Consider the following 26,910-nt stretch of genomic DNA (forward strand, 5'->3'; position numbering starts at 1 on the left):
CCTGCTGGCATGAAAATCTTTTTCCCTCTCTCCTTGGGACATGTGCAAACAGTGAGATTCCTCTTTCCCTTCTTTCTCCCTACTCTTTAACAGCCTGCACACTCTTGATAGAGATGTTTTGTGGTGACATTCTACCTACATTAGTAAGTTTATAGCCCAACTGTTCATGGCAGTGTATTGTGCAGCATTATTGATGTGCACTACATGATTTGGGGCTAACAATGCCACTGCATGTCACTGGAGAATGGACTGACCTTCATGGGCCACATAGCATTGGTCAGTAAGGCCTTTAGAGTCTTCATCCACTACATCCAAATAATCTGCCCCTTCCATTTACCTAGTCCAACTCCTAGTCCATGCCCTGGTCTTCTCCTTCCTTACTGGCCTCCCTGCAAGTGCGAATAGACGCCTATATAGCTGACCCAGAATGCTGCTCTTCAGCTGATCCACAGTCCTCCTATATACTCCCATGTCTTGTCCCTGCTGATCTGCCCTGTCTAGATACTGATAATAGCTTGCATAAATTTCAAAATGTTGGTGTTAGTTTACAGTGTGGTGAGGAGGACAGCTCCCCTTCATCTTCAATCCATTTCAGAGTATATACAAAGGCCCAATCACTCCATTAGGAAACTGCAAGATGCCTGGTTGGCAGATGCATATTTGGATGTTTTCAGTTGCGTCCTGTATGTACCATCTTTCATACAACTTCATGACATGCACTTTGTACTTGTTCTTTGCAATTTACAACCAGATAACAAATGCAATGTAAATGTAAATCTAACCACAAAAGCAAGCTTTAAGAATTATATCTGGAATATAGCAAAGACCTGGACCATGCCATCTTCCAACAGTGGCCATTCCTCCTCCTTTTGAGACATTAACAGTTTCGGTATTCTAAGCATAGGGCACATTCTTGCATCAAAACCAGAAGTGAAAGTACGGGTTATCAGATCTTTAACCACCACAGCTGTTCAATACATCCAATATTTGTTGATTATGATGTTTGTACACGTCCACGTTTACCTCTGTTACAGTTACACAGATCTTTTAGACATACTGTGGCATTTCATATAACGTTACTATCAAACCTTATCATGCCCTGAGGCGCTGATGATAAAATGTACTAGTGAAATAATTCCTGCTATATTGCATATTAATGTAATGTCAGGCATGTTTAAAACAAGTAGGAAGGTCTCAAATCTAGTTGTAATAATGAGTATCATTTTTGCATTAAATTCAGTCATCCTAACTTTGAGTCCTTCCTCGAAACTCTGTTTTCATACAATCCAAACATTACTGCCTTTGAGTAATACACTCAACCTGTCATCATATTCCTGTTAGGTACCAGCAGTTGTAGATGTCAGCTAAAGCAAGCTATGTGATCGTCACTACTTTGCGTCATATGCAGTTTACTTCCATTACGAAGATCTGTATTCACTTCTGCCCACTTGCATTTCCTCGCAAGTCGCAGTACAAGGACTGATCCCTTGAACATCATCAACTTTTGATTGGTATCCCTGCTGTCATATCAATTACCTCATCAAATCTTAAGTCCCAAAATTTGTCAGCTCAACATTTTTTTTTTACTCCCTGCTAATTTAAACCATGAGTGCCTGGCCAGTTTTCTCTTGTAAACAATACTTTATAAAAATCAGGTGATGTCCAGGCTGTGAAATACAATCTCTGCCCATTTTATGCACTTATACAGCAGTTACATAGATGAGGGAACATATGTTTTTTTTGGCGCCTCCAATAAAATGTATAAAAGAATAATGTTGATTTACTGTCAAATCTGTTCATTATAGCACAATGAGGTACTCTTCAAATTATTTATAATAATGTGTGCTGGTAGTGGTAAACAGAAATTGTTGATATGAATGTGTCAAGATTACTCAGAACAAACAACCAACCACACTCAACCACAAAACCAGTACAAGAATGTATATATTTTGCAGTTCCAAGTGCTGGGGGCAGATGTCTGCACAAGACTAGACAGTCTTACGATATCTGACTAAAGCTCATTGAATATTCATGAAATAAGGTAAAAGCTCGACAAAATACATGTCAACCATATGATTGCAAGTTAAGTTGTAACTTGTATGAATTGCAGGTGAAAGTGTAGTGACAGCAGTGGCTTTTGTAAAATGTTGATTGGATTACATATGGAGAGTGGACTGAAATGTATTTGCACTTAAACTAAATCAAACACAACCTATGTGATTAAAGAAACCATGATCAAATTCAGGTCATTATGAAGTCGTGTGAAGCAGCTGCAAGAAGTTCTTGATAGAACAAGACACAGAAAAAACTGTACACTCTGTGCATTCTTGTCAAATAACAGGGGGAAATTACAGACAGAAAAAACAGGCTTTTCACTTGACGAATGTGGGCGTTTAGCTCACACAAGCATGCATTAACATCTAAATCACATTTCCTGTTGTCTGAATTTCCTTTTCAATGTAATTTATCCTAAGCAACTTCATAAATACGCACAAGATCATCACCTTTCAGCATCAGCCCTTTCCCAGTTCCCATACTCATCACCATTGTGCAGAGCGGCAGAATCACCATAATGGAGTCCAAAAGCCACACCTGTGAGATTGCTCTACTGTTTTGTTTGCACAAATAAATGAAGATCATCCCAGCATAACCTAACTCTTTTTCAATTTGGTGTTGATTTTGAAAACTATTAAACTATAACTAAAAATAAGCAGTTTACAGCTGCTTACAGCTCACAGCTGCTCCATGCAACACAAAACTGCAATATGCATACAAAAATATATCCCAGAAGATGACTGTTAACTACTTCTTACTCTCCAAACTGCAGCAGACACATCTTGATTTTCACTGTTTACAATTTAGATTACCTTCATGTCTTATCTCCTCTGATGACCTTTAAAAAGGTGGAGATAAAAAAACATGATATCCGCAGATTGTGTAGGAGGGTGTCAGTGTGGTTTGTGAGTTTATGTTCTCGTAAAAAGAAAATTGTGTAGAGGAGAAAAATTGTTTCGCTCCATTCTGACTGAAGTTTTTTTTTCAAGGACTGAACCTTTGTCATACTCACTTAAAAGACATGGAGACCATGCAGCTTTGCGGAGGCTGATGCATTCAGGCATTCTAGGAATTAAATGGAAAAAGTGACCTAAACTATACACCCCCCCCCCCTTTTTTTTTACCTGTTTAAGAGTAATGACTTCTGCATTTGTTCACAGCATATTCCCTATATGTCACAGGCAAATATTTATAGAATAATTATCCACATTCCCATAGACTTGCACACTTTGTGCTTGGTTGGGACATGAGACTGAACTCTTTATAACTTTATAACAAGCTTTTAGAATACCCTTAAATTCACTTGAGTCTGAGTTATGTCCCATAGCATACTTAATCCAAATATACACCGACATAAGAAGAGTGCCAGAGTTTGCTTGCACTTATCAAACACATGGAATATGAAAAAGATGTTTACAATTAGCAAATGGAGGACAAAGGATAAAATGTACTGTCGATGGTATGCAGATGCATTTTAGATGCGATACAGATTTCCTTCTCTGCAGTGAATCTTTGATCTTACTCCCCTTTCCATAAATTCATATTGAAAATCTGTCTGAGTAAACACAATACGATGCCATTCTAACATAACACTGGCCATTACACTGAACAGCATCTTCTTTAAAACGTAACCGATTTCCTGTTGTATCCATGAATACAGGGTCTTTGGCCCCCTACAGGGCATGACAGTAGCTGTTTCCTGATCTTGCTCCTACCAGGCAGACGTGCTGGTTTTGGCTGCCGTTGGGTAGATATACTGGTTTTGCTTGCTACAGGGCAGATATACTGTTTTCTAGACACCCTTTCAGCAGGCAGTGTCATCAAAATATCCCAGATCACGAGATCAGGTTTAATTACAGAGGTTTTCCTGACTGAACACAAACCGTCTTTGCCTATCTTTTCTCATTTTTGACTCTGCTTCTCCTTTGTTGCCATACAGTGCAACTAACGTCATACTTATTCCTATAACCAAATGATATGCATCTATGCATGGTCAAGATGGGGGAGCTGAAATCAGATAAAAGAGCTGAGTCAAATCCAACTAAAATCAAAATGATTTATTAGAATTTGACAACTCAAACTGTCCAGTTAGCAGAAAGAATTTCAGAGTAACCAATACATCACCAATTCCAGTTAAATGTACCATTCTAGAAAGTGGTATTTACTGAGACCTCTTACCTTGGACCGTGGCTTTCACTATGCAAAGCTCCTCAAGCAATCTGTCAAAATTTTAAAAGATAAATTTATGTCCTGTACAGAGCACTCTTTTTCATATGAGTGAGTTGCAAGAGGAGCATGCCGGTCGGTATTTTTCTTCACTCCAGCAAGGTCTATGCTGCCCCCTTCTGGTTACCAACTTATAAAAAACAAATTCAATCTGACAGTGAAACAGTATCTCAGACAGTATCATCCAGAAAACCAAACAAGAACAGATTTTAAGCAATGCTTAAAATTGTTTGTTTTTCCATGATGGCACATTTTAGTAAAATTTTTTTGTTGGCCACTTGATCATCATGTTTTTACCAATATGCAATTTTATCAGAGAGAAAATCAGATCAAATTTGGGCTTTTGTAATCCGAATGTTTTGTTACATTTGTTGAAAATGTTTGTGCCTGTCCTCTCATGGAAAATGCCCTACTGCCCTATACTTCCACACACGTCATTCATTCCACTTCTTAAGATCTGATTTTCTCCTCAAATGTAGAATTCATGGTAATATAACTTAAAGACACTTTATTAATTAAAAGGCAAACATGCATTTTTTATGGACATAAAATTAACACTGCAAGAAAATTATTGAAAGAAAACAAATTGCTTTAAAATAATAGTAGTCACAGACACAGCCCTGAAAATGAAATTGGAAGTGTGGCCAGACTAGCCATAAGAATCACCATTGGATAGACTGATATTGCTCCGCATGCTCATAAATACAGAGTGGGGACACCCGGGAAGCAGTGGCTGCAGAGTTCCCCCAGGTGGGATATGAGACAACATCAAAGTGGTAATAGTGCTGTGAGGATACAGGCGTACCACTGGAGATGAGGCATTTCACTATTCCAGTGGATAGATTGCGCTGACATGTCCACTCTTGAGGGTTGAAGCTTAGTCTGTGAAAATAGCATCTTGCTCAGAGTGCCAGGCCACATTGAAAGGCAGGAGGTTTGGTTCTATTACGCCTCTGGGTCTTTGTGTCTCCTATCCCGTCACCTCTTGCTGAGAGTTTTCAGACAGGCGTCGTTTCCTGCTGATGGAATCAGAAGCGTCAGTGAACCCATTGGCTCTGAAGCCCCTGTCCTCCTCTGATTCACTGTCTCTCTTCTCCTCTCGTTTCCTCTTGTTAACCAGTCCCATCTCCTGCTCGCTGATCCGCCCGTCTGGCAGACCAAGGGCACGCAGACATACAATGGCGGCCGACTGTTCTGCAAACTTCTTTGACTTCTCCCTGCAAAAGAGGGAGGGAGCGTGACTCATAGACAAAGCTGGTGTACTGCAAGAGCATGCATATTTGTATGTGCACACTCACCACAAGGTAGACCTATATTTCTTGTCCCCCACTGTCACGGTGGACTGGAACCCCCTGTCAAGTGGACGTTGGACCTGCATACAAAAGTGCATGCACAGATGGATGGATGGATGGACACACACACAGTGACATTAGACATAGGCACTTTCAGTTGAATCAATTAATGTGCATTTAGGGGCGTATGCCCTTATCTGTTACTAATGTGTTAATAATTTGCTACTGGCACATGCTGTTTGGTAACCAAAAACCCATCTGTAATTATTACATCAAAATAGGAATGACTTCTGATTTCTTGCCAGCAAACATTTGAAAATACTTTTATAATTCTTGCAGAAGCCTAAATTCACTGCAAGACATGAACATCCAAGTATGATGATGTGAATTACAGCTACACACGTCTTCTATTTTGGCAGACATTTTCACTTATGGCACTTTAGCTCTGAAATCCTCTGCACTTGGACACTTGTAAGTGGTGGCATTACAATGCAGCAGAAGGCCACAGCTCCAGTGTTCTGCACCACACCCCAGTGTGAGCAGCATGAGCTCGCTACACGTCACACTGTCTGTGCCTCACCGTCATGTACACAGGCTGCTCCAGCTTCTCCCGCCGGCTCCACTCCAGCAGGTGCATCTTGGGAGTGATCTGGGGAGGGTACTCCTTCCTGTAACACAGGCATCACTGCAAATCACGTGACCTTCCGCTGGAACAAAGGCTAACACAGCATATACATATGCAGTGCTTCTTCACCCATTCCTCAAACTTGGCCGCATATAAATTAATACTTCAGTAAAGATAATGCAAGGGCATTGAATGGATGTGGTGCAATGCTAAACAGATCAGTTTGTACATATAAATATTTTCTGAAACAACCAGTTTAAGTACCATGCTTATATGTAAAATGCTTAAGGGCCTTAACCCACCTGGAAATCCATAAACCAATGCCACTGATGCCACTAAAAGGCTGGGCTGGGCTGCAGTTTGAGAACTAATGGTTCAGATTTGGCTGCTAACATACTGAAAGTGAAAAGGAAAAATGAGTGGAGTCAAGCAGTTCATGAGGATGAACCTCATCGGTAAGACCCAGAACTGACCGGTCGAATCTGACAGGCATTGTGGTGACATCGCCGTCCATGGTTAGGCAGTCTGCCGGCTGGGTGTTGGCATTCAGTGCTTCCTGTCGGGCCAGTAGATAGTTTCGGGTGTCCTTGTAGAACTCCTCCAACGCAAACACCTCGCTAGGGTACACAGGATGGTACAGACTCAGAATTCAGCTGTGGATCACTCTGCCTCCTCTGTGCTACCCTCATGTACTGGTGCTGCCTTTTGTTCTGTTTCAGGGGTGTGCCTGATAATGCCACCACAGGAGGATCAAGTACAGCAGTCTGAGGTCACATTTGTGCAACTGAGAAAATTATGTTTTAGTGACAGGGTCACATTGGGTTTTCATTTCAGTGGGCTTGATGTGGTCATCAAAATAAGCACATGCAGTACCCAATATCTATCACAGGAGGGCAGTCACACCTAAATGAAACCTAATGCACAATTCATAATGATGAAAAGAAGATCCCAAAAGAACAAGCCCTAGACCATTCTAAAACGAAGACATTTCACCGTAGTTGAATATAACTGAAATAGTCATGTCTATACTCTTGTGACGCTTTAACTCTCTTTATACTCTTTAACGATACAATATTATGTATATCTATGTATTTGGGTGTATGTATTATGTATTCTATGTCTCTGGTGATGGTTTTGTGTGACATGGAACTTCCATACCCAACTTTCTACAGTCCACGAACTGCATCAACCTACAACATGTCCACACTGTTGTTTAATTTGATACAGCCATTGTGTTATTTGAATTTGAGCACTGCAAAAAAACCACAACAATCATAAATCATTTACCATCATGACAGTGACTGTCTTGCCCCATAGTCAGATTCAGTCGGTAAAATGTGCTAAATGAAATCATGTGACTCACTCTGTTTAGGAGTGTCAAAACCACATGGGCCCAAGCATTCCAGGGTTTTTTATTGGTTTAGTTGAACATTTAGATACGTATGGGTGTCTAGCGTATGGGTGTCTGAGGACCAACTGTAACTGTGTGTGAACAGTGAACAGGAATAAGAGAAAGAAACAAAGAAAGCAGGAGTGAGAGAGAAATGAGGACAGCACAAGAGTGTGTGAGAAAGGAGGCATATGTAACAGAGCTGGCAAGCATGAGAGATACTATGGAGAGAGAGTAGGAGTAAGAGAGAAAGGTATGTACACAGAGCCTTGTCAGGGTGAGGGTAAACAGTCCTAAAATTGGATGTGATTAGATAAGTGGAACGTGGTGTACCAGATCTCGCTGCTGGTCTGGGCTGCGTGGAGCTGCTTCCCCAGAGGAGACTCCACTTTGTCTCTCAGCATCTGACACAGGCAGTACTTGGTGTTGGAGGCATGGTTCTCATATCGCACAGCCTGCAAGTATGCATCACGATCAGAACAGTCGGATACCTTTGACACATCCCAGTTCCATATCAACGTAAAATCATTTCAGGTTAGAAATTAAAACAGAAAGACAACAATTAAATCAGCTAACTAAAGTTTTAAGGTTATATAATGGATTTTTCAATTTAATAAATCCATGTGAATATATGACCATTTCTCGGTCTATATAAAATCTTTTGTGTACACTGAAATGTGACACTGACAATAAAGGTTAGCCAGAATTTTACAAAGGTTAGCCAGAATTTTATTAGTGTCTTGTCATGTAGCCACTGTCACAATCAAGCCATCAGCTGCAACTAGCAGACAATCTGCGACAGGTCAGTGAATGAGTAAATTTAAAAACACCTGCACCGTTACCACAGCGACTGAGGCTCAGAGCCCATGTTGGCCCTTCCAGGAAAGGGAGCGGAGTCATCAGCACTCACATATTGGATGTATTCCTCCATGACCTTCTCCAATGGCAGTGCCCCCTGGCTGCGGAACACGGAGGGGTTCCACATAGCTGCTCTCGCCAGCATGACCGAGGATGCCCCTGTAGCCTCCCGGAAAGTCTGGATGTCAGAGTAGCTTTTCACCAGGTCCAGGGATCCCCCACTGCACAGAAACAGAATGAGAGCAGGTGAAAGAGAGGTGGGTGGTTAGGACTAGCAGAAAAAGAGATTACAGCACTTGCAGCGAAAAGCTTGGTGACTGCCATTGTAGCCATGCACAGAACCAAAACAGGCCTCTGGAGCAGTAGTGAAGAAGACACAAGCAGAAGCAAGAAGACACTTTATGTAAACTCAGACCCAGAGCAGAAACAACGAACTGCTGATCTGAATGAACACTGTTACCATAGTGCTTTACATTACTTTCACAGCTTTGCTGCCATTATTTGGTCCAGCTGATATAACGCATTACAGAGACTATATCTGAACAGGTACTGTTGTTGACTACTTTGCTGGCCTTTTGCCATTTGGTTGAAATATATTGTTATAGTCATGCACAGCCCAGGGAGCCACTTTAGGAGACAGCACCCTGGAGCATGCTACCAGCTACCCTTACCTGGGTCTGCTGATTAGTGCTTACAATGCTTGCTGACAGAGTATCTTGTCAGTGTCAAAGATCCCAGACAAATACAATGTAATGTATCCCAGACAAATTAATGAGGTACAGATGCTATGACTGTGTGCCACTGAAACAGGCTTCCACTTTACATTGTCACTAAGCAGAGGCGATTCAAAAAAGTTGAACTGAATGAATTGTTGTAGCCATTCGGTTGTATGTAAATTTAGCTGCCAGATCTGTATACACTTGTTTATAACACAGACCAAATGCTTCCTAGTCCACCAGGGGGGTTGGCAAAAACAGAGCACAGTCTGACCACAATGTGGGTTTTTTCTGCATCTCCACCTGACCACAAATATCCTGTCTCACTGGATCTGGCCCTAACAACATCCCAGGACGCATTCTAATACCAGATATGGACAGGGTACAACATGTTGCACAGGGAGTTGTCAGACATCGTAAAATTGCAGAATGCAATGGCAGATATGGTGGAAAGTAGTAGCTCAGAGAGTAAGCAAAGATCCTAAAAGCAGGTACATCATAGTGATACATACACTCTAGACTAGAAGATGAGTTGAGGTGGGCTGAATGGCCCGTTCTTGTCATTAAACTTTGTTCTCTATTGACTAAATTCTCTGCAGATCAATTGGGCTCTGTGTCTACTGGCTTCTGCATTAATAAAATAATAATTTAGTTGGCAGCAAATGTACCGTTGTCTGCCATGATTTCAGAGCAGGTATGGGCTAATAAAACATAACTTGTGCTCTCATTTGATTCTAATTGTCATTAAAATTGTTACTGTGTATTGCTGTTTGAGGATTCAGGATGTTACTGTTACTGTGGGGAGATTAGTATGTCTGTATTATGTATGTAATATGTTTTATTCTGTTGCTTTTTACCCATTTCTCAGTGCTTTCGAATCACGTTTTAATCTGAGTGAATGAGAGAAAAAAACATACAATTACAGCCATAGCATATCTGACTGGGATTTTTTTGGGGACTAATTCCACCCTCCTGAGTTGTCCATTTTCAGGTGATACAGACTAACAGCAAGGTACTGTGGGAAAGGGAAACTCACTTGGCAATTACAGGTATGGATACAGCTTGAGCCACGGCCTGAATGACGTCACAGTGGACTGGGTGCTGCGGCCGCTCTTCTTTCATCCTAGGAGATGAACAACAATCAAAAACTGCGCTCGCTGTGTGTATCTCCAAACATTTTAATATTTCAACAGGAAACAGTCCTTGCACCACAGCCTACTATGCTTATAATGCTAGTAACCATGCTAATTAGGTAACAATACATCACAATTATGCTACTATGCTAGCAATCATTAATTTTCTGACAATTCTAACCATCATATTGATGCAATATGTCATAGTCAGCCTATTAATGCTATTGATGCCAATGATGCCAATATCCAAGCAAGTATGCAAAATCATAGTTATGCTTATACATCTAGAAATTACGCAGATACTTATTATATACTTACATACATACATATTATGTAATAAGCATGAAAATGATTAAATAATAAAAACAGTGTATACAGTGCACTCTTCTCATAAGAACAGCATGTGTCCAGAGAATTCAGTGTGAGAAATGAGATTCAGAGTATTGAAATTCTTAATGTGTTTACTTGCTTACTTACTTATGCTCAGCCACTGCACTCCACTGAATATTGTTCAGAATGTGTGGCCAAAAAGCCTTGATAAACCTACAGTTTTATTCTTTCAACCTGAGTATTTAAACAGGGTTAATATTGGCATGACTTTGTCCCAGTGTTTTTGGAACACAGATGAGGTAGATTCTTCTGAACTTTTACAAGTGGACTTTTTGCAGTGGCCTGTAATAATGATTACTGGAACTAAAAGGGGTTTGAAGCTTTCTTTAGGCAAATGATCTTGCAGACGTTTGAACGATGGCCACGCTGAGGTGTAATTCACTTCAGTCCCAGTTAAAATTCAACGAAAATATAATTAATTCAACAAAAATTCAATGAAAATGGCATCCATACCATAAAATTACTATGCAATGATGCGCAACGATGAGATAACCCAATTAACCTACATACGATTTACCAAGAACACTTATTTTGCTGGTGACATATCTAATTACACACTCACATGCACAAATGAATGCACATACACAATGTATCCTCACCACTTTCCTCAAAAATTTCCACAATACACAAAATAATCTGTGAGGTCTCTGTCCCCCTGAGACAATTCACACCTTACCCCTTTTGTTCCTACACCCCAATTATATCACTCCCAGCCAGTTTCATGGGTAAACACCTCTTTGCTGGAGAGAATTAGATTCAGTTTGAGATTTGGCCTCCATATTCCCCTTGAATAGTAGACAGGCAATCAGTTAGACCGTCTGCTGTTCTGTGGATATGGTGACAAGGTGATACAATGGTCCTGTGGAACACATAATCTCTTCGTTATCTATTGCTCAGGAAATGCTTGAACTGCTTGGAGCTCGAGCCATGGGATGGAGCCCCTGTGTGATGCATAGAGGTGAAAGGAAGATAAGCAGATCCCAGTCCTGACCTTAAAAAAAGCCTGCAGCAGGTATTGGTTATTGACTCTTTATGCTTGGCAGATACCTCCAGTCCTTTATCTCACACGCTTGACTGATGGGCCCGGGTATGGGCTGTGTCTGGAGCCATTTCCCCCACACAGATGACAGGCCCAGGAGAGAGCCTACCTCTGACAGCTGTGTGGTGGGCCTGTCATCTGCTGCGCCACGAACAAATTAATACCTTCCCAAGAACCCCGGCACTTAAAAGCATCATCAAAGTCATTGGCTTTCATTGAAGCTTGGGCTATAACACTCCCTTAAAAGTCTATTCTTTCACATACACCATTGTGTCAAATTCATATTCCCTTGATTTAACTGTCAAGACAAAAACGTGTAACTAAATCAGAAATTGTTTATTATTAGCGTTATGTGCCATTCATATTCCCCAAATTGACTGAGTTGAAATGGAATTACCCCAGCTCTGCCATGCATGTTACAGAGCTGATGTGCTCTTGCTACTTCAAAGTTTTGTAAAAATAATTAAAACACATGGTCTTATGAACTTAACAATGTAATCATAACAAATAGAGAAGAAACTTTACTCAGCAAACACACGCAGTCACTTTTTTGTCTAATGCTTAGATTTGCATTGAAGAAGAAGTACAGCAGAGTCTAACACCTAATGAAAAATAAGTTGAAAGGTATCTGATGGCCTGTAGTGAATTTTGATGGGTTTTGAATGCCTACATCTAGTAATTCTTCAAGTATAGTAGTCCCCTATTATAGGTATTTGCACAGATATCTTTACAAGTTAATTCACTTTTTAAAAAATAATTTTCATAAAACGCCCATAGAGCCCCAGATTTACAGTTGCTATATTTCATCTAAAGAGAATGAAGCTGAATTTTTAGGGTTGATGTGGAAAAGTACAGCAATTTGTCCGAGTTACAGTGCATACACAGAATCCATGAGGTATAGTATATCGTCGTGCAACAGAAATAGCCAGTGAGGGTGATTATACAGTTCCATTGCACTCTTTAGTATGTGGCCTTACAGCTTAGGTACCTACTTGCATAGGTTTTGTGGAGGTGTGGGGAAAAAAGGACATGGGAATGTTACTGATGCTCTTCTTTAAAACCAAATGACTTGCACTGACTATGCAATATTCTGTAAGCTACAAAATGGGACACATTTCAAAAACGTTTACCTGCCATGGACTGCAATGGCAGCAACACCTGTCCTCTCAATTCTCTTGGCCAGATCGACTGTGGCGTCCGTCTGAAAAACACAGATTGGTTCTTGGGTTGGTTTCCTTTACAAATGCAAGGTATTTAGTGAAATGAATTTTTTTTGAATTACCTTCGATAAATCCTCAACCAAAATCTTTTAAGTGCACCCAGTTTGGAATAAAGAATCATGTAATAAGAATGGTACCAGAATTTTTTCCAATCCAGACTTCCCAAACTCATCATATTCAGCTGCCATTAAGGGGGGATCGTACCAGCAGAAAAGGGAGTAGAAAAGATAAATCTTATCAAGTTTACAACACTCCTCAATCTGCCTGGCATTTAAAATCACTCTCAATTAGCAATCATGAAAAAACCACTCCCGGTGTAAACAAATTACTGAAAAAACATGAGACAAAATCCAAGATGAAGACTGGCATTTGAAAAGAAATTCCTTGTTTGAATAAAAATAGCATTCCAACACAATAACTAAAGAGAATTCACATTTTAAAAATTCTAAATGTTTCCTGGTTTATTTTGTAAGTTATGGTATTTGGTTATACAGAACGGTAAAATGCAACATTTCTGGGAAATGTTATAAAAAACCCAATAATAAGACAGAACCTAGTAACTGTAAGTTTTTGTATTCATTTTGGCTGCCCGTTGGTCAATTTCCACAGACAGTGGAGGGGTGTCCAAGAGTGCTGAACCGTGGAGCCCAAGGTTAACAAGAAGGCTGTTTCCTTTCCCCAGGTGTCCATTATCTGATGATAAGTGACAACTGATAGGTGTGACTGACAAACACTTACTGAAGGTAGAATTCGGATTTTACACGTCACTGGTTTCGAGACTCCTTTGACCAGGGTGCTCAGAATCTGAAAGAAGAGATAACGTGGGTGAAATCACTGTGGTTTCAAATGACAGCTTCATGGTTTGAACAATAACTGTTTTGTCAACAGCAAGCTACATCAACAATTTACTTAATATTGCACAGTATTATGAACATAATTTGCACATAACTATTTTAACAGGTTCATCATTTCAAGCTAAATCTAAATCTCTAAAAGGAAATAAGGAGAAATTAAAATGATTAGCTGAACTGTAGTGTAAAGGTGTCAATAATAAGTGAAAAAATTACAATAGGCAGCAGACTTATTTTGAGGTGTATGCAAAATGTTATTAATGGAATCATATGTTTATATTCATCACATTTAACCCTTGGGATCGTGGAAGTGTTTGATGGTGTTTTAAACCTTTGGTGTCTTTTACACCCACACTTAACACCAACAGTACATGTCCTGCCAGTGAAGGTATGTGTTAAACATAGAAGAACTTCTGACAAGTGACACCTGCTGAATGAATTCATCAAACTATTTCTATTTTGAAAGGGGACAGTGCGAGTTCTCCTCTGTGTTTAGTACATGTCTATTAAAAAAAACCTTTCACGCTACTATTTCACCAACAAGAACCCCTTAGACATGTTTTTGATGCAGCTTGCATTGGCGGGTGTGATGCAGAGAAAATGAAACACATTAGGGTCTCTTGTGCTGGCTAGGCAGTGATTGATGTCCACTGTGTCTGTGACTCATACAAATGAATCTGGAGCCAACAGATGGTTCTTTCCACCATCTGGATGTATTTGCCTCTCTCACTTATACCTTTTGTTTTGCTCTATACCAATGAGAAAAAGATGAGTATGAGTGAAGTTATCTGGATCTCAAGGAAAAACAAGGTTTGATAAGGAGTTCTCTAATCCCCTTTACCCAAAGCCAAACATGGTTTCTTAACCAAAGTCTTCCTGTAGAAGTTCAATAAGGTAGTACTATAGCAGGTTAGCAGGGTGGACATGTACCCAGCTATGTGACAGAAAAAAACAATATTGTGAAAACTACTATCAATATCATAACAGAATGCCATTATATTTACTGTATTTATTTATTTTACCCAGCGAACACAGTCCCCAGGTTTACACCAGGATTGCACTTTGCAAAGTCTTCAATACTTGATCATGCAGAGAAATGACATTAGGCATCTGAAACTGCTTTCCAATAAAATATGAATCAAAGTAAAATTAGAGGAGGAGAGGAGCATGGAATAATACAATAATACAATGATACAGCGGTCAAGAACTTGGTATAGTCACAAAATCTGAAAATTGATTCTGCGGAAAACAGTTTAACATCTTCTCATGAAGAATAGCTCTGACTAACATAAAGGACACGTTTCTGCACTATTGGCTTTTTTCATACATGTAACTGCTGAACACAGAATAAAAACATTGTAGTCTAATCTTTGACTCTTTGGAGTGTGTCCCTCTGTTTTCTGCTACCTATGCTTGACACAATGCTCATGTGGACTGGCAAATGTCGAACAAACATGAAAAGCACTGACAGCAAAAAAAATGTCGGAACACAGAAAAAGCAATAAAAATAAGGACTTGTATAACACAGTCCTGGCCCACATTATGGAGACATACTGCTATGCTTCTACGCTGAAATTCATGCATAAAAACTCAGTACATAAAAACTCAGCAGAGGTGGAAATCCTGAAAGTCTGTCAGGCAGAAGTGAAATGTTTGGATATATATAGACTCAATAAACATTAATCAAAGAGTTTAAATGTAGACTTTAATATAAACCTTCAGTCCTGTCATATATATTATTATACAAACCAGTGCATATGCACACATTTTTATTGTAAGATACAAGTTCCATGTAGGTGTGTTTTTTGGACTATTAGAGAGAAGGGATTTTGGACTGGAGGGATACAATGAGCATATGCATGTCTACTTCAGTGTATTTGAAAGGATACCAATGTTTGACATACATATTTTAGGCATTGCCACTGTGATGTGTGAAATCCAAAAGTGGTCATTTATAGTGTATAGAAAACATCATACTAATCAATTCTGATTTTTAATTTTCCCCCTTTCATGTTTTTTTGGAATGACAAATTGTATAGAAGATGCAGCCAAAACAGAGCCAAATTAACTGCACACAGTTTCTTTAAACAGAGGAAGGGATGGCTGACAAGCTTAAAAAGCTGAAAACAACCCCACTGAGCATCAGCAATCAAGTATCTGACACCTTACCACAAGTGACCTCAAGAGCAAACCTTGAACCATCAAAACAACTTGGATGAGAAGCAGGGCTTAAAGCCAGAAAGGGTAAACATCATTTCTATCAGTGCACTGCTCAGAAAAAAAACACTGCATCTGATGCTGCAAGAACAGAGATGCCATGTATCAAGAAAGCCCAGAATGCATGCTATTTTCCCACTAAGGTGGTACAGCAGACACTTAAGAAAATGAAGAAAAAAAAACCTCTACTCTTTGCTCCTGGTACAGACACAATTGGTTGAATTACTACTTAAGCAAAACAACATGAAAACAGATTTGAGGGAATCTGAGGAATAATCCACAGTATTTTCTATTTTAAGAAATCAGAGCAGTTTGGATACTGCTAAAGCCTTCTCAAAAATTTCCAGACAAAGAATACCTGCATAAATTGGAAACAATATCAATATCAATATCTAAAATATGTCCATCTGCTTTGTTTAACCCATTTCATTTTAAGTGGATTCCATCCAGAGCAACAAACCTGGGGATCCCACCTACAACAGATGTGGACAACATGAAAAACATCGATTTACTCCCAGTACTACAAAAATTGCAAATTGCAAAATAATTGCAAAAATGGAAGGTATTAAAACTCATCTTAATGGGCAAGATCAATAGGATCAAAATAATGGTGGTCCCACAATTAATCTGTGTCAGGGAGGCTACCATTGAATTTTGCACCCATAATAGTCACGCAATACAACATTACCATAAAGGGGTTTATGTTTAATGGGTGAATTCCTTGTATTAGCACACACACTCCAAAAGAAAAAAGGATAACTAGGTCTTCCTGACATAGAGCTATGCAATATAGTCTTCTAAAAGTTAAGATTAAGTAAACATTGTAGAAAAGAAAATGGTCAAGGGGCATAGGTGAAAATAGAAAATATGACAGCCTCCCTTAGACCTGCAGACATTCTCTCACAACAGGAGAGAGGAATAGATACACAACATTTCAGTTGTTTTACACCACTCTATGATGCATTGTCTGCAGTACACAAAACACTCAGAAGTTCACCACATAAACCAAAATACTCATGTGTATGCTATAATCCCCCAATCTATACTGGGAAGCAGATGGCAATGTGGGGAAAATGGATGAAAGAGGGAGTGTTTACCATAAGAGACCTGTACAAAAATAATTTGTTCAAGACAGATGATAAAATGAGGAGTGAACTCAAGTTTGCAGACAGACATCTGGAAATACATGCAACTTAGGAACTGTCTAACTGCTATTAACGATATGGAAGACAAAACCAAAATAACCAAATAGAGCAATATCTTAAGACACCAGTAAAAGTATAATCTGCCTCTAGATGCCTCTAGAATTATAAGATGTGGGCAAAACTCAATAGTAATATAAAAACGTGAAGAATTTGGCAGAATGATCTGCAATTTCTTTAAATGTGTAAAGGGAGGACAACATGGATAAATATATAGATAATGTTCCATTATTCAATATTTTTTTTCTACAAAGTAGATCAATTGTTTTTCTTACTAAGTTTTTGTTTATAATATAACCGCTTTAACAGGGTCTTGGGAAATTACCAAAAGTTCCTTTGTATACTTGTTTAAGTTTTATGTATGGATAATAACATGTGGAGAATATCATCATATCAAGGTACTGAGAAGCACATACATATGAACTTTTTTTTTGGTTTTGTTTTTGTTACTGTTTTGTTACTGTTTGTTATTACTGTATACTGTAATGTTTATTATTTTTATTGAAATTTAAATCTTAAAAACATTTAATAGGCATATCCTCTTATGTTATGTATTCATCCATTTATGTGTGGTTATTCAGCCTAGAAAAGAGAAATCTGCCAGCTATTCATACACAGGGATACAAAAGGTCTCAGAATTATACCAAACATGCCACTACATAATAGCCACCTACAAGGTTTTTTACCCTTTCAAAATTACCACCGCCATGAAAAGGTCATGACTGCTTTTACAGCCCTGCAGATGGGGATAGCCTCCAGTTATGCAGACATGACATAATGTGCCACAGGAGAAAAAAACAAACAAACAAAAAGCAAAGCCAAAAGACTGGTATGTATGTATACGTGCATCTGACCTTGCAGCAAAGCAAAAATATTAAGCAACCTTGGTTCTGCAAGGGTGGGAACTAAGACTTCTGTGACAGTTGTATTTTTGTATGCTTCTTTCAACTACTTCGGACAGCATGTTGAGCCACATATGTTGAGTTCAGTGACAGGGTCAGGGAAAAAAGTTTGAAAAGGAAAGCACTTACAGCTTCAATCTTATCTGGGTTGGAGAGGAGAGCAGCACCCATTCCACCCTATGGGAGACACAGGGAGAAGACAACGGACATCACGTATAATGAGCATACACCTACCTCCCAGTATACAAATGATAAGGCCTTCAGGCTGTTATCATTAGTCATGCTGGGAAGAGATTCATCACTAGGCACATACTGTCTATCTTCACAAACACAACCACACTTCCTTAGGGTCCAAAGAGAATACCATGGGTGCACACTAGCAATGTGGACACACATCGACATGGGAGTTAAAATAAGTTTCACTGATGCAGGAAAATAACTGGCTTCTGTCAGCAGTCTTGCACAATGATACAATTTGATTCTCAATATAGATATCATGTTATGATTAAACCATCAACAGCTTATTGACAGAACATTGTATGTTGTTTCAATCTCCCATTCTCAAAGCATGGTCTTATTTGCAGTTTTGAAGAATTACCATGCAAAGTCACTGGAAAGAGTGGAGGCCACACTATGAATAACACCAAGTATTAAGAGTGACTGTGAAGTAAGTAAGAGTAACTAAAACATTCTCTTATTTAATAAGACTTTCCTTATCATTTGTATTTGAAAAGAAAACAAAAGCAGTATTCAAATAGCAACAAACATATGTGTAGGTATAGTAACAATTGTGAAATTATGCTTAAAACATTTTTATATTATGCTTTATGGAATGCAGTGAAATGCGTACTGAACTGACTACAAGTAGACAGTTTCAGTCAGTGACTGAAATTGTCAAAATGTCAAAATGAGTCAGTGGGATGTGGAAATTTTGGAATCCTGAAAAGAACAGCCCATTCAAACAAATGTGAGCAATTGTGTGCACTTGTATATTAGTCTGTTTGGAGTGTTCATTCGGTTTGATCGGAATGTACTAACTAAATATTGTGCACTGCAATAAACACATTGCACAGCACTGTAATAAGACATATGATACAATATAAAATGATTGATGAGTGCTGTGTAATTTCTCTTGGAATCAAATGATCATATATGATCCTTTAGTTTTTCAATAAAATTGTTCTATGTGGCACAAGGTTGTGATTTCACATCCCTCTGCTGAAACCGAAAAAAATGACCACAGACAAGCCTGTTTAATTAATGCATTAAATTTCAGACATATTAATGGGATTGAAGAAACCTCCATTCTAGTACATTTTAATCTTTCTATAGAATCAAAAGGAAATTAAGGCAGGAAATGAAAACAGAGCACGTGGAAAGGTGTATAGGCCCTGCACTGAGCTTTCTTCTTTAATAACCATACTGCACTTAACTCAAAATGGAGACACCTCTCTGTTAAACACATTGAAATCCTAGGTTAGAATTCCATTTTTTGGTGGGCTTGATGCACCAGCTCTCTGTGAAATGTTATTCACAAACAGAGTGCACATACATAACTTGTTTCCAATGCACTGCACCTTTGCTCAGTACAGCCACAGATGTACATCAACTCCATATACATCCAGAATAACCAGTCCTTGAACAAAACAAAGGTCTCTGGAGGAAGTGTCCTTATACTTTCATGTGGCAGAGGCTGTGCAGACACTCACCTTGGTAGAGTACTCTTTAGGGCACCCCATGTTCACATCGATGGCAGCCACATCCTTTTCACTGTTCAAAAAAGAGACACACAGATAAACAAGTTGATTATAATGAGTAATACAGTATCAAATACACATGATAACAATTTCTTTCTTTGATTCAAGTTCACTGGTATGCTATCAAATTAAAAATGACCATACTTTGGAGAAGATAACACACTGTAACAAGGCCTTTCATACTGCTATCTGAACAAAAACTGTTCCAAGATCAGTTTGTAACAGGGGAAAAAAGCATCAATAACACATGAAACACAAAAGAAAATTCCATCATTGAATGCCTGTATACTTCCCATTTATCGGTTATGTTTTATTGACAGTCACTGTGTTCGCCACAGGTCACTCCAAGTTATAGAAATCACGCTTTAAAGGGAAGTAGAGGACAAAAAAGATGATGGAAGGGGAAACGTAAGGAAGTGAGAGCAGGAGGACACAGGAGAGAGGGAGAGTAGGAATAAGTCAAAGAGAAGTGGAGATTTGGAGACTCACACGAGTTGGGCAACAGTCAGAGCTCTTTGGGGGTCAGCTGTGCCCTGTAGAACACACACACAAACCAATAGATGGAAATTAGGGCAATAAACATAATCACTATATTAAAGGGAATGTGAATATGTGCCCATACATGTAGCTGTGGTTGCATAGTACTTGATATTTATAGTAGAATTCTCTGTTCACTTAAGGTCATCACACTTCTGTTTGTAAGCGCAGGTTTCTGACATTGCCATCTCCCACCAGGACAATGAAGTCTGACTGACACATTACATTTTTGCTATCTGAAACCTTCCCCACAGCCAATTCCAATTTTTCAAAATAACTAGGCACTCCATGAGGACATTTGTCAAAGCATCACTAATCTTAACTTTAAATTATATCTGCTGTAATTTACACTTTCTTCTTAAAATCTCCTGTCTGACACTTCCTTCACTCAAATAAAATTCTTAAATCTTAAATGACTGATTGATACACAAAGACTTTGTAAAACCTTAACTACAGCTATAATCATCAGTGTTTGGGGAAATCTGAAGCTAAATAATTGTCTATTGAAAACTGAAAGCTGAAATTAGTTGATGAAACAGTGGCAAAAAAGGATAAATTACGTAAATTATCAGTCTGAAGCACCAAAATAATGCTGGCTACATTTTGCACACAGAGCTTTCCACACAACCACAGAACACAAAAACTTACAATGGAGGTCAAGCCATTCTGTGACATCTGGAATGAATGGAACTCATCCAAACATATATGCAAAATTTGAATGTATTCAAGCAACTGCCAAATTAATTTTCAAACTTTCAAATTAAGTTTTAGTTATGTTTTCAAATTTTCTCAAAGTGGCAAGGCGCACTGCAAATACATTTTGGTGATTGACATGGTACAGCTGGAAAAAACAGGCTGCACCATGACCAATAATAACATGCTGCTTCTGCTCAATATCACATCCTGTCAACAAGCCAAGGTGACATTTTTCGTAATAGGTACATAAATTGGTGCAAAACCTGCAAAGTCATGAGAACCAAATAGTAAACACAGCCCGAGGGAGAAGCCACAGAGCCAATGTCAATCAGCGTAAATCCCTACGGTAGGGAGTTTTAATCACAAGACATCTCCTTTCAAGGAGGGTATGATTTTAACTGCTATGATGGTTTTACCTTGGGTAAAGCTGAGGCATGAATATCATAGCAAGATTTTACACATTTCCCAATTACAGCTGTAAACATTTTTTGAGCAGTCTGAATCACCAAGACAACAAGGTGGCCATACAACGCTATTTAAAGGCAGAGAGAACAGGAGAATGGGCCTCAGACAACAAGGATTCAGAATGATCAGCATTGCTACAACCACTTGCTCTTATGTTCTTTTAAAATTCAAGTATCCACATACACCTACACATTCTGATAAAGGATCCACTTAAAGTGGGTTAGACATTCATAATGAGAACACCACTGCTTATTACAAAGGGGACAAGGGATAGACTGAAATGTGCAAAGTGGGTGAGTGGGTGTCAAGAGCATGCATTTTACTCCTCATCCTCCATAATACATTTTGATATTTCATACAGGGTTCAATAGGTTTTCCCTTGTGCAGTCTGTCAACTGTCCAGCGATTAATCTACTAGATTAATTGTCTACTACAGAGTTAATTGTCTCAGTTGTCTACTAGAGACAATTAAGCTCTGAATGCATAAAAGAGGCTAGGGGCCTCAGGTTTACCATCTGGAAGACAACACGATCCTTCTCTCTCTGGCAGGTACGAAACACAACTCTGTCATCTGGAGCCACAAAGTCCACTGTCTCTAAGACCTCTGGACAGATTGCACAAAAAAAGAGAGGGTCAGAAACACAGACAGTAGCAGCGACAGAAAACAGACTGTGACAGAGACACAAACTGAGACACAAACAGAGACACCAAGTATAATTTTAATTGATTTGTGAGAATATGTAAGTGTGCAGTCAAATACAATAATAAAAAAACAAATATAACAATGATTAAAGTGTACTGTAATGAACTATAGAATGATAAGTTGCCTTAGAGTATATCAGTTTGGAACTAGCAACAAAGGATGTCTCTCCTCATTTTGCATGCTTCTTTAATTCCATGTTTTACGCTTGAAGGCAGTGGTCTTCAAACTATGGCTGTGCCCCACCAGGTGTGTGTGTGAGGTGGTGGGGTCATAGTGTGCAAAGAATTTCATAAATGACTCTGTAATAACACATGCTATATAGAAATAGTACCGAAACACTAAATTCACCTTGCATGCATATAGCCTTTCCCTGCTCATTTCAAATCCTTATTGTAATGTTAAAGGGAGTTTCCACTAATGCTTGAATACTCCTGGAGTTTTACTGTTAAAAATCCATTCCACTTGAGGACAGAAATCAAACCTACCGTTCACAACCCTCTTGCACTGCATCATTTTAATGTCAATCAGCTCCTGAAGAGAAGAACAACACAGCATGAAAAGGAGTTCAACAGAAAGGATATTGGTCTTTCCACAAGTTAGCTCCTCTGGAGCACTCTGGTGAGTGCTGGTTAATAAGTTCAGTTCCTTCACAAAAGATGTGCAAGACGCCTGTCAATACACTGTAAACCATAATTAAAGCTACTCAGACACAGCTCCATAATTAATAATTGTTAATAAAAATAATAATAAGATAATTGAAATTCTCTGATCAAACTGATGTGTTTCAACAGGCAGAAGCTTCAGCTGCAAGCTTTTAATCAGTTCAAGAGCAGGCGCTCACATTTACTGTGCCCTGAAAAACAATGGTTCAGTCAGTTTAAGAGATGCTTTTTTCACACACCATAAATGTCATCTGTTGTTTAGCTTTCAGGAACACAGCAGATCCCAAATCGGCATTATGATTCACAGTGCAATAAAGCACACTACTCTCTGTCTCAGATGCTCTGCATAAAGCCATTACAGAGGCATTACCACACCTTCTATGACAAGACAAAGTGCACAAAATGTCAACCAGTCAAGCTGACTTTCAAGACGACTTCATTGAGAGGTAAACAAACAGTCTCTGCCTCAATACGGAACAGCAGATAAAAGATGGGGGTAGTGATGGTTAAGGTCAGCATATATCCCTCTGGACTATACTCTATACTATAGAGTACTATACTATATACTATAGACTGCTCTACTTTGACCTCAAGTAATAGGACTAATCCTTAAAATTATCTGGACTAAGGTATGAATACAAACAATAGTGATTGTAAACTAAATACTCATCATGTTTCTGTGATAATGATCCCCCCCAGAGAAAAATGTAACGTGCTGTGATTTCAGGAAATCATGTCTGAAATCAAATAAAATTCACTGTCCACGCTACTTGCTTTTAATAACATCTTCTTGTCAAAAGCATTGAAGCAATATGAAATTATGTCTGGCAGATCACACCACATAAGTAATCAGTTTCTGAGTTAATGCATTCTTTGCAAATAATTCCCCTTCACCTAAACTCAACAAATTGTAAGATAATGTAAACACTTCCCTTTCAACAAACAGGCTCATTCAAAGCAACTCCTCAAGAAGCAGGGGCCATTTAAAGTGGCTACTTAACCTGCCACTGCAGCAGAAACTCCACTGCTAGATTAAAAGAGCCATAGGCTTCTGTTTGTGTATAGGTTTGATGTCTCTGTAAGGTTTGTGTACAGTGTACATTTTAGGCATGATGGATCCAATGTACTCTTGTGGGCATTTAAATACATGCAAAAGTGTCACGACATACAATATCCGAAGCGTATCTACTGATCTGGTGCACTGAGACTGTATGGGGAGATGAGAACCATGCCTATTTGCCGGTTATTATGAATGAACAGGTAACTCAGGGGTGGGATAAATTTTGAATTGAAATGAGGATTGCCATACTTTGATATCAATGCCATTGTTACAAGATACGTCTAAACATGACTGAAACATTATAATTTGTTCACATTTAGACCACTATTCTTAAAAGAAAAAGTTGCATAAACAAGCCCCATAAAACATGCAATATGAGTAAAATACTGAGGAATGTATCCACTTACCTCACAATAAACAATGTCTGCACCATAGTCCAAGGCCAGCAGTCTCATGGGTAATGTGCCTACACGCACCATGGGTGCCAGTGCTGTCTTATTGCGGAAACATAGTCTGCCCACTGTCTGGGACATCATGCCTTTTTTACCAGCTGCAAAAGAAGGAATCATGAAATGTGCATTAACACAGAATGAAAGGTTTCGTACCTTTCAGGCATTTATTCTTTATCCTGCATGAAATACAAATGAAGTTAATTACATCAAAATCAGTTATTCTGCACGTGCGCTTGTGTCTAGTTAATACGCTGAAAGGATCATCACCAGAAAAAAAGCAATGACAGCTTTGTTAAGGGAAATAATATAAGCTGGTATGTGCATCCATTCATAAACTCAGGTTATTGGCCCAGTGCTTCACCTTTGTGGAACAGTAAGTTTTCAAATTTTGATGGTCCAGGATTAGATAATGCTATAGTATACTTTGTGGATTAGTACCTGACACAGGATAATATAACGGATGGAGCACATTTTCATGACCTCCTTATTGCAGGCACTAAAATATTGTTTTAATTTACTTGTCGACTTACACACATGTTACACAAGTTATATTGTGGACAGTATTAATTATTATTCTTATAATTAATATGAAACTGCAAACAATATATTTTAGCTTGAAGATGAATACTATCCCACTGACAAACAATGACATTGTGGCAGCACTTCACACATGGTATACAGGAACAAACAGGCTAACACAGGCGGTCCCCATTTTTCCCACCACTCTAAAACCTACAAGTCATAATCATCTTAATATACAACCTCCTACAGCCAATTATTTCCTAAGAATGAAACAACTTAAAAAACGCAGCTTGATGAAAATGCTAACAAGAATATAGAATGCAAGAAGGAAGCACACCTCACATAATAAAATATATTATTTTTCACAGATTCAGTCTATGACTGGGACAATGTGTAGTGTTCGGTCCCTGGAAGAAAGATCAAATAGAAAGTGTAATGAACAACTGATTCTTCCTCTTTACAGTTTCACTGCCCACCAAACACTTCAGGAAGTCTGTTACTCCTGAACACCAGAATGAGGTCAGCCCCTTGCTTGACCTCCCCAATCACCAGATCTAAATGCTATGACACCTTTACGCGAAGCTCTGGAATATACAGTATGGACAAGGTTTCAATCTCCTTCATCTGTTAAAGAACCAGTGGCTTTCTTTCTTGAAGAATGATCCAATAACCCACTAGAAACAGTCCTGCCCACTCCCCAATGACTGGGCAGGAAGCACTGGCCATTGTTGCATAGGGAGTCCCCCATATGCCTCTCATGGCATTGATTAGAAGCCTCCACCATCATCAAGTCTGACCCTGAAGGCCCCTTCCAGCTACCTAACAGTGAATTGTTCAGTTATGGAAGTGTCTGTAACATTATGGAAGTAACATTATTCGTCTTATGGAAGTATTCATTTACAACATCTCATTCTTATTATTGCAGGGTTTGTATTCTATTCAGCTGTTTCTCGAATATTTCTGTTGCCTTTTCCATGGATTAAGATTTTTTTTTTTTTTTTCCAAATAATATGGGTTTTCTGATTCCCTCCAGAAAAGCAGGGACAATGCCATTACAAAATGCGCGCAATAAAAATTAAATTTCCTTGACTGGTTGTCATTGTCAAATTCAACAAAATAAATTCCAAGAAGGTTGCAAGCTTACATATCCTTTGAACAAGTCTCATTTTTGGCATCCAGTATGTTAGCCCACCCTGTAGCTAGCTGGTTAGTGTAGACAAAATATTTTTCCGTACTGGGTCTAACTAGCAAGCTAGTCACAAAAATGAATTAGCAGACATGAACGAAACAGTTCAGTTAATCAGTTGCTCCCCTCTAAAATATCTGTGTAATGTGGTTCGGTGGCAGAACAAGCAGCTCACCAAAGCCATGCTATTTAGCTATATCCAAGACGGTTAGCGGCTAGCGAGCTATCCACGAATCCAAGTTTGTATAGTTCCATCTAGGTTTTCGTATCTGCGTTAAAACTCAGTTAGCTCACTAGATAGTTTAGATCATGTTTTCTATTTAGTTAGTTAATTAATTACATTGGTGTTTGTTTCGTTGACATGTGTTGAACCGACTGTGTCAAATAGGGCCAATGATGAATAAGAAATTTAATTAGTACTTACTTACTAACTCCCTCCTCAAAATTGCAATATCAAGTAAATTCGCTGGGTAAAAATAAAAATATATAACTACGATTAAACTGCCTCACCAAGAATCACAATCGGAACGATTTCGTGGACTTCACCGGTCAGCTGTGCCTGTTGGAGTTAGAAACATGTGTGGTACTATTCAATTCGCAGGCGACGGAACTTTGCGTCATCAAACATCGCCGGCAAGCGCAGTTTAGATATGTTCCCAAAACTGACCCAGAATCATTACGGCTTTTTTCCACATGGTAGGTGACTTGAGCTGTAGGGTTGCTTAAGCTGATCTTGGATCGGTCTATCGAACAG

General features: G+C 38.9%; 1 protein-coding gene across 1 annotated transcript; it reads right to left on the bottom strand.

Annotated features, from left to right (window-relative positions):
• Positions 1–4,211: 4,211 nt before the first annotated feature.
• dus2 (dihydrouridine synthase 2) lies at positions 4,212–26,735 on the bottom strand. The gene is made up of 16 exons (XM_036543723.1): positions 26,667–26,735; positions 24,404–24,546; positions 22,760–22,805; positions 22,084–22,175; positions 20,363–20,406; positions 19,826–19,886; positions 18,246–18,293; positions 13,683–13,748; positions 12,855–12,925; positions 10,199–10,285; positions 8,499–8,667; positions 7,922–8,043; positions 6,672–6,815; positions 6,154–6,241; positions 5,580–5,653; positions 4,212–5,498 (listed from the first exon to the last, which is right to left on the bottom strand). Exons 2-16 carry the CDS (start codon positions 24,530–24,532, stop codon positions 5,252–5,254), a joined length of 1,488 nt encoding a protein of 495 aa, XP_036399616.1. The 5' UTR covers positions 24,533–24,546; positions 26,667–26,735; the 3' UTR covers positions 4,212–5,251.
• Between the last annotated feature and the right edge of the window lie 175 nt (positions 26,736–26,910).

The sequence above is a fragment of the Megalops cyprinoides genome, chromosome 13, assembly GCF_013368585.1.
Source record: "Megalops cyprinoides isolate fMegCyp1 chromosome 13, fMegCyp1.pri, whole genome shotgun sequence".
Taxonomy (NCBI): domain Eukaryota; kingdom Metazoa; phylum Chordata; class Actinopteri; order Elopiformes; family Megalopidae; genus Megalops; species Megalops cyprinoides.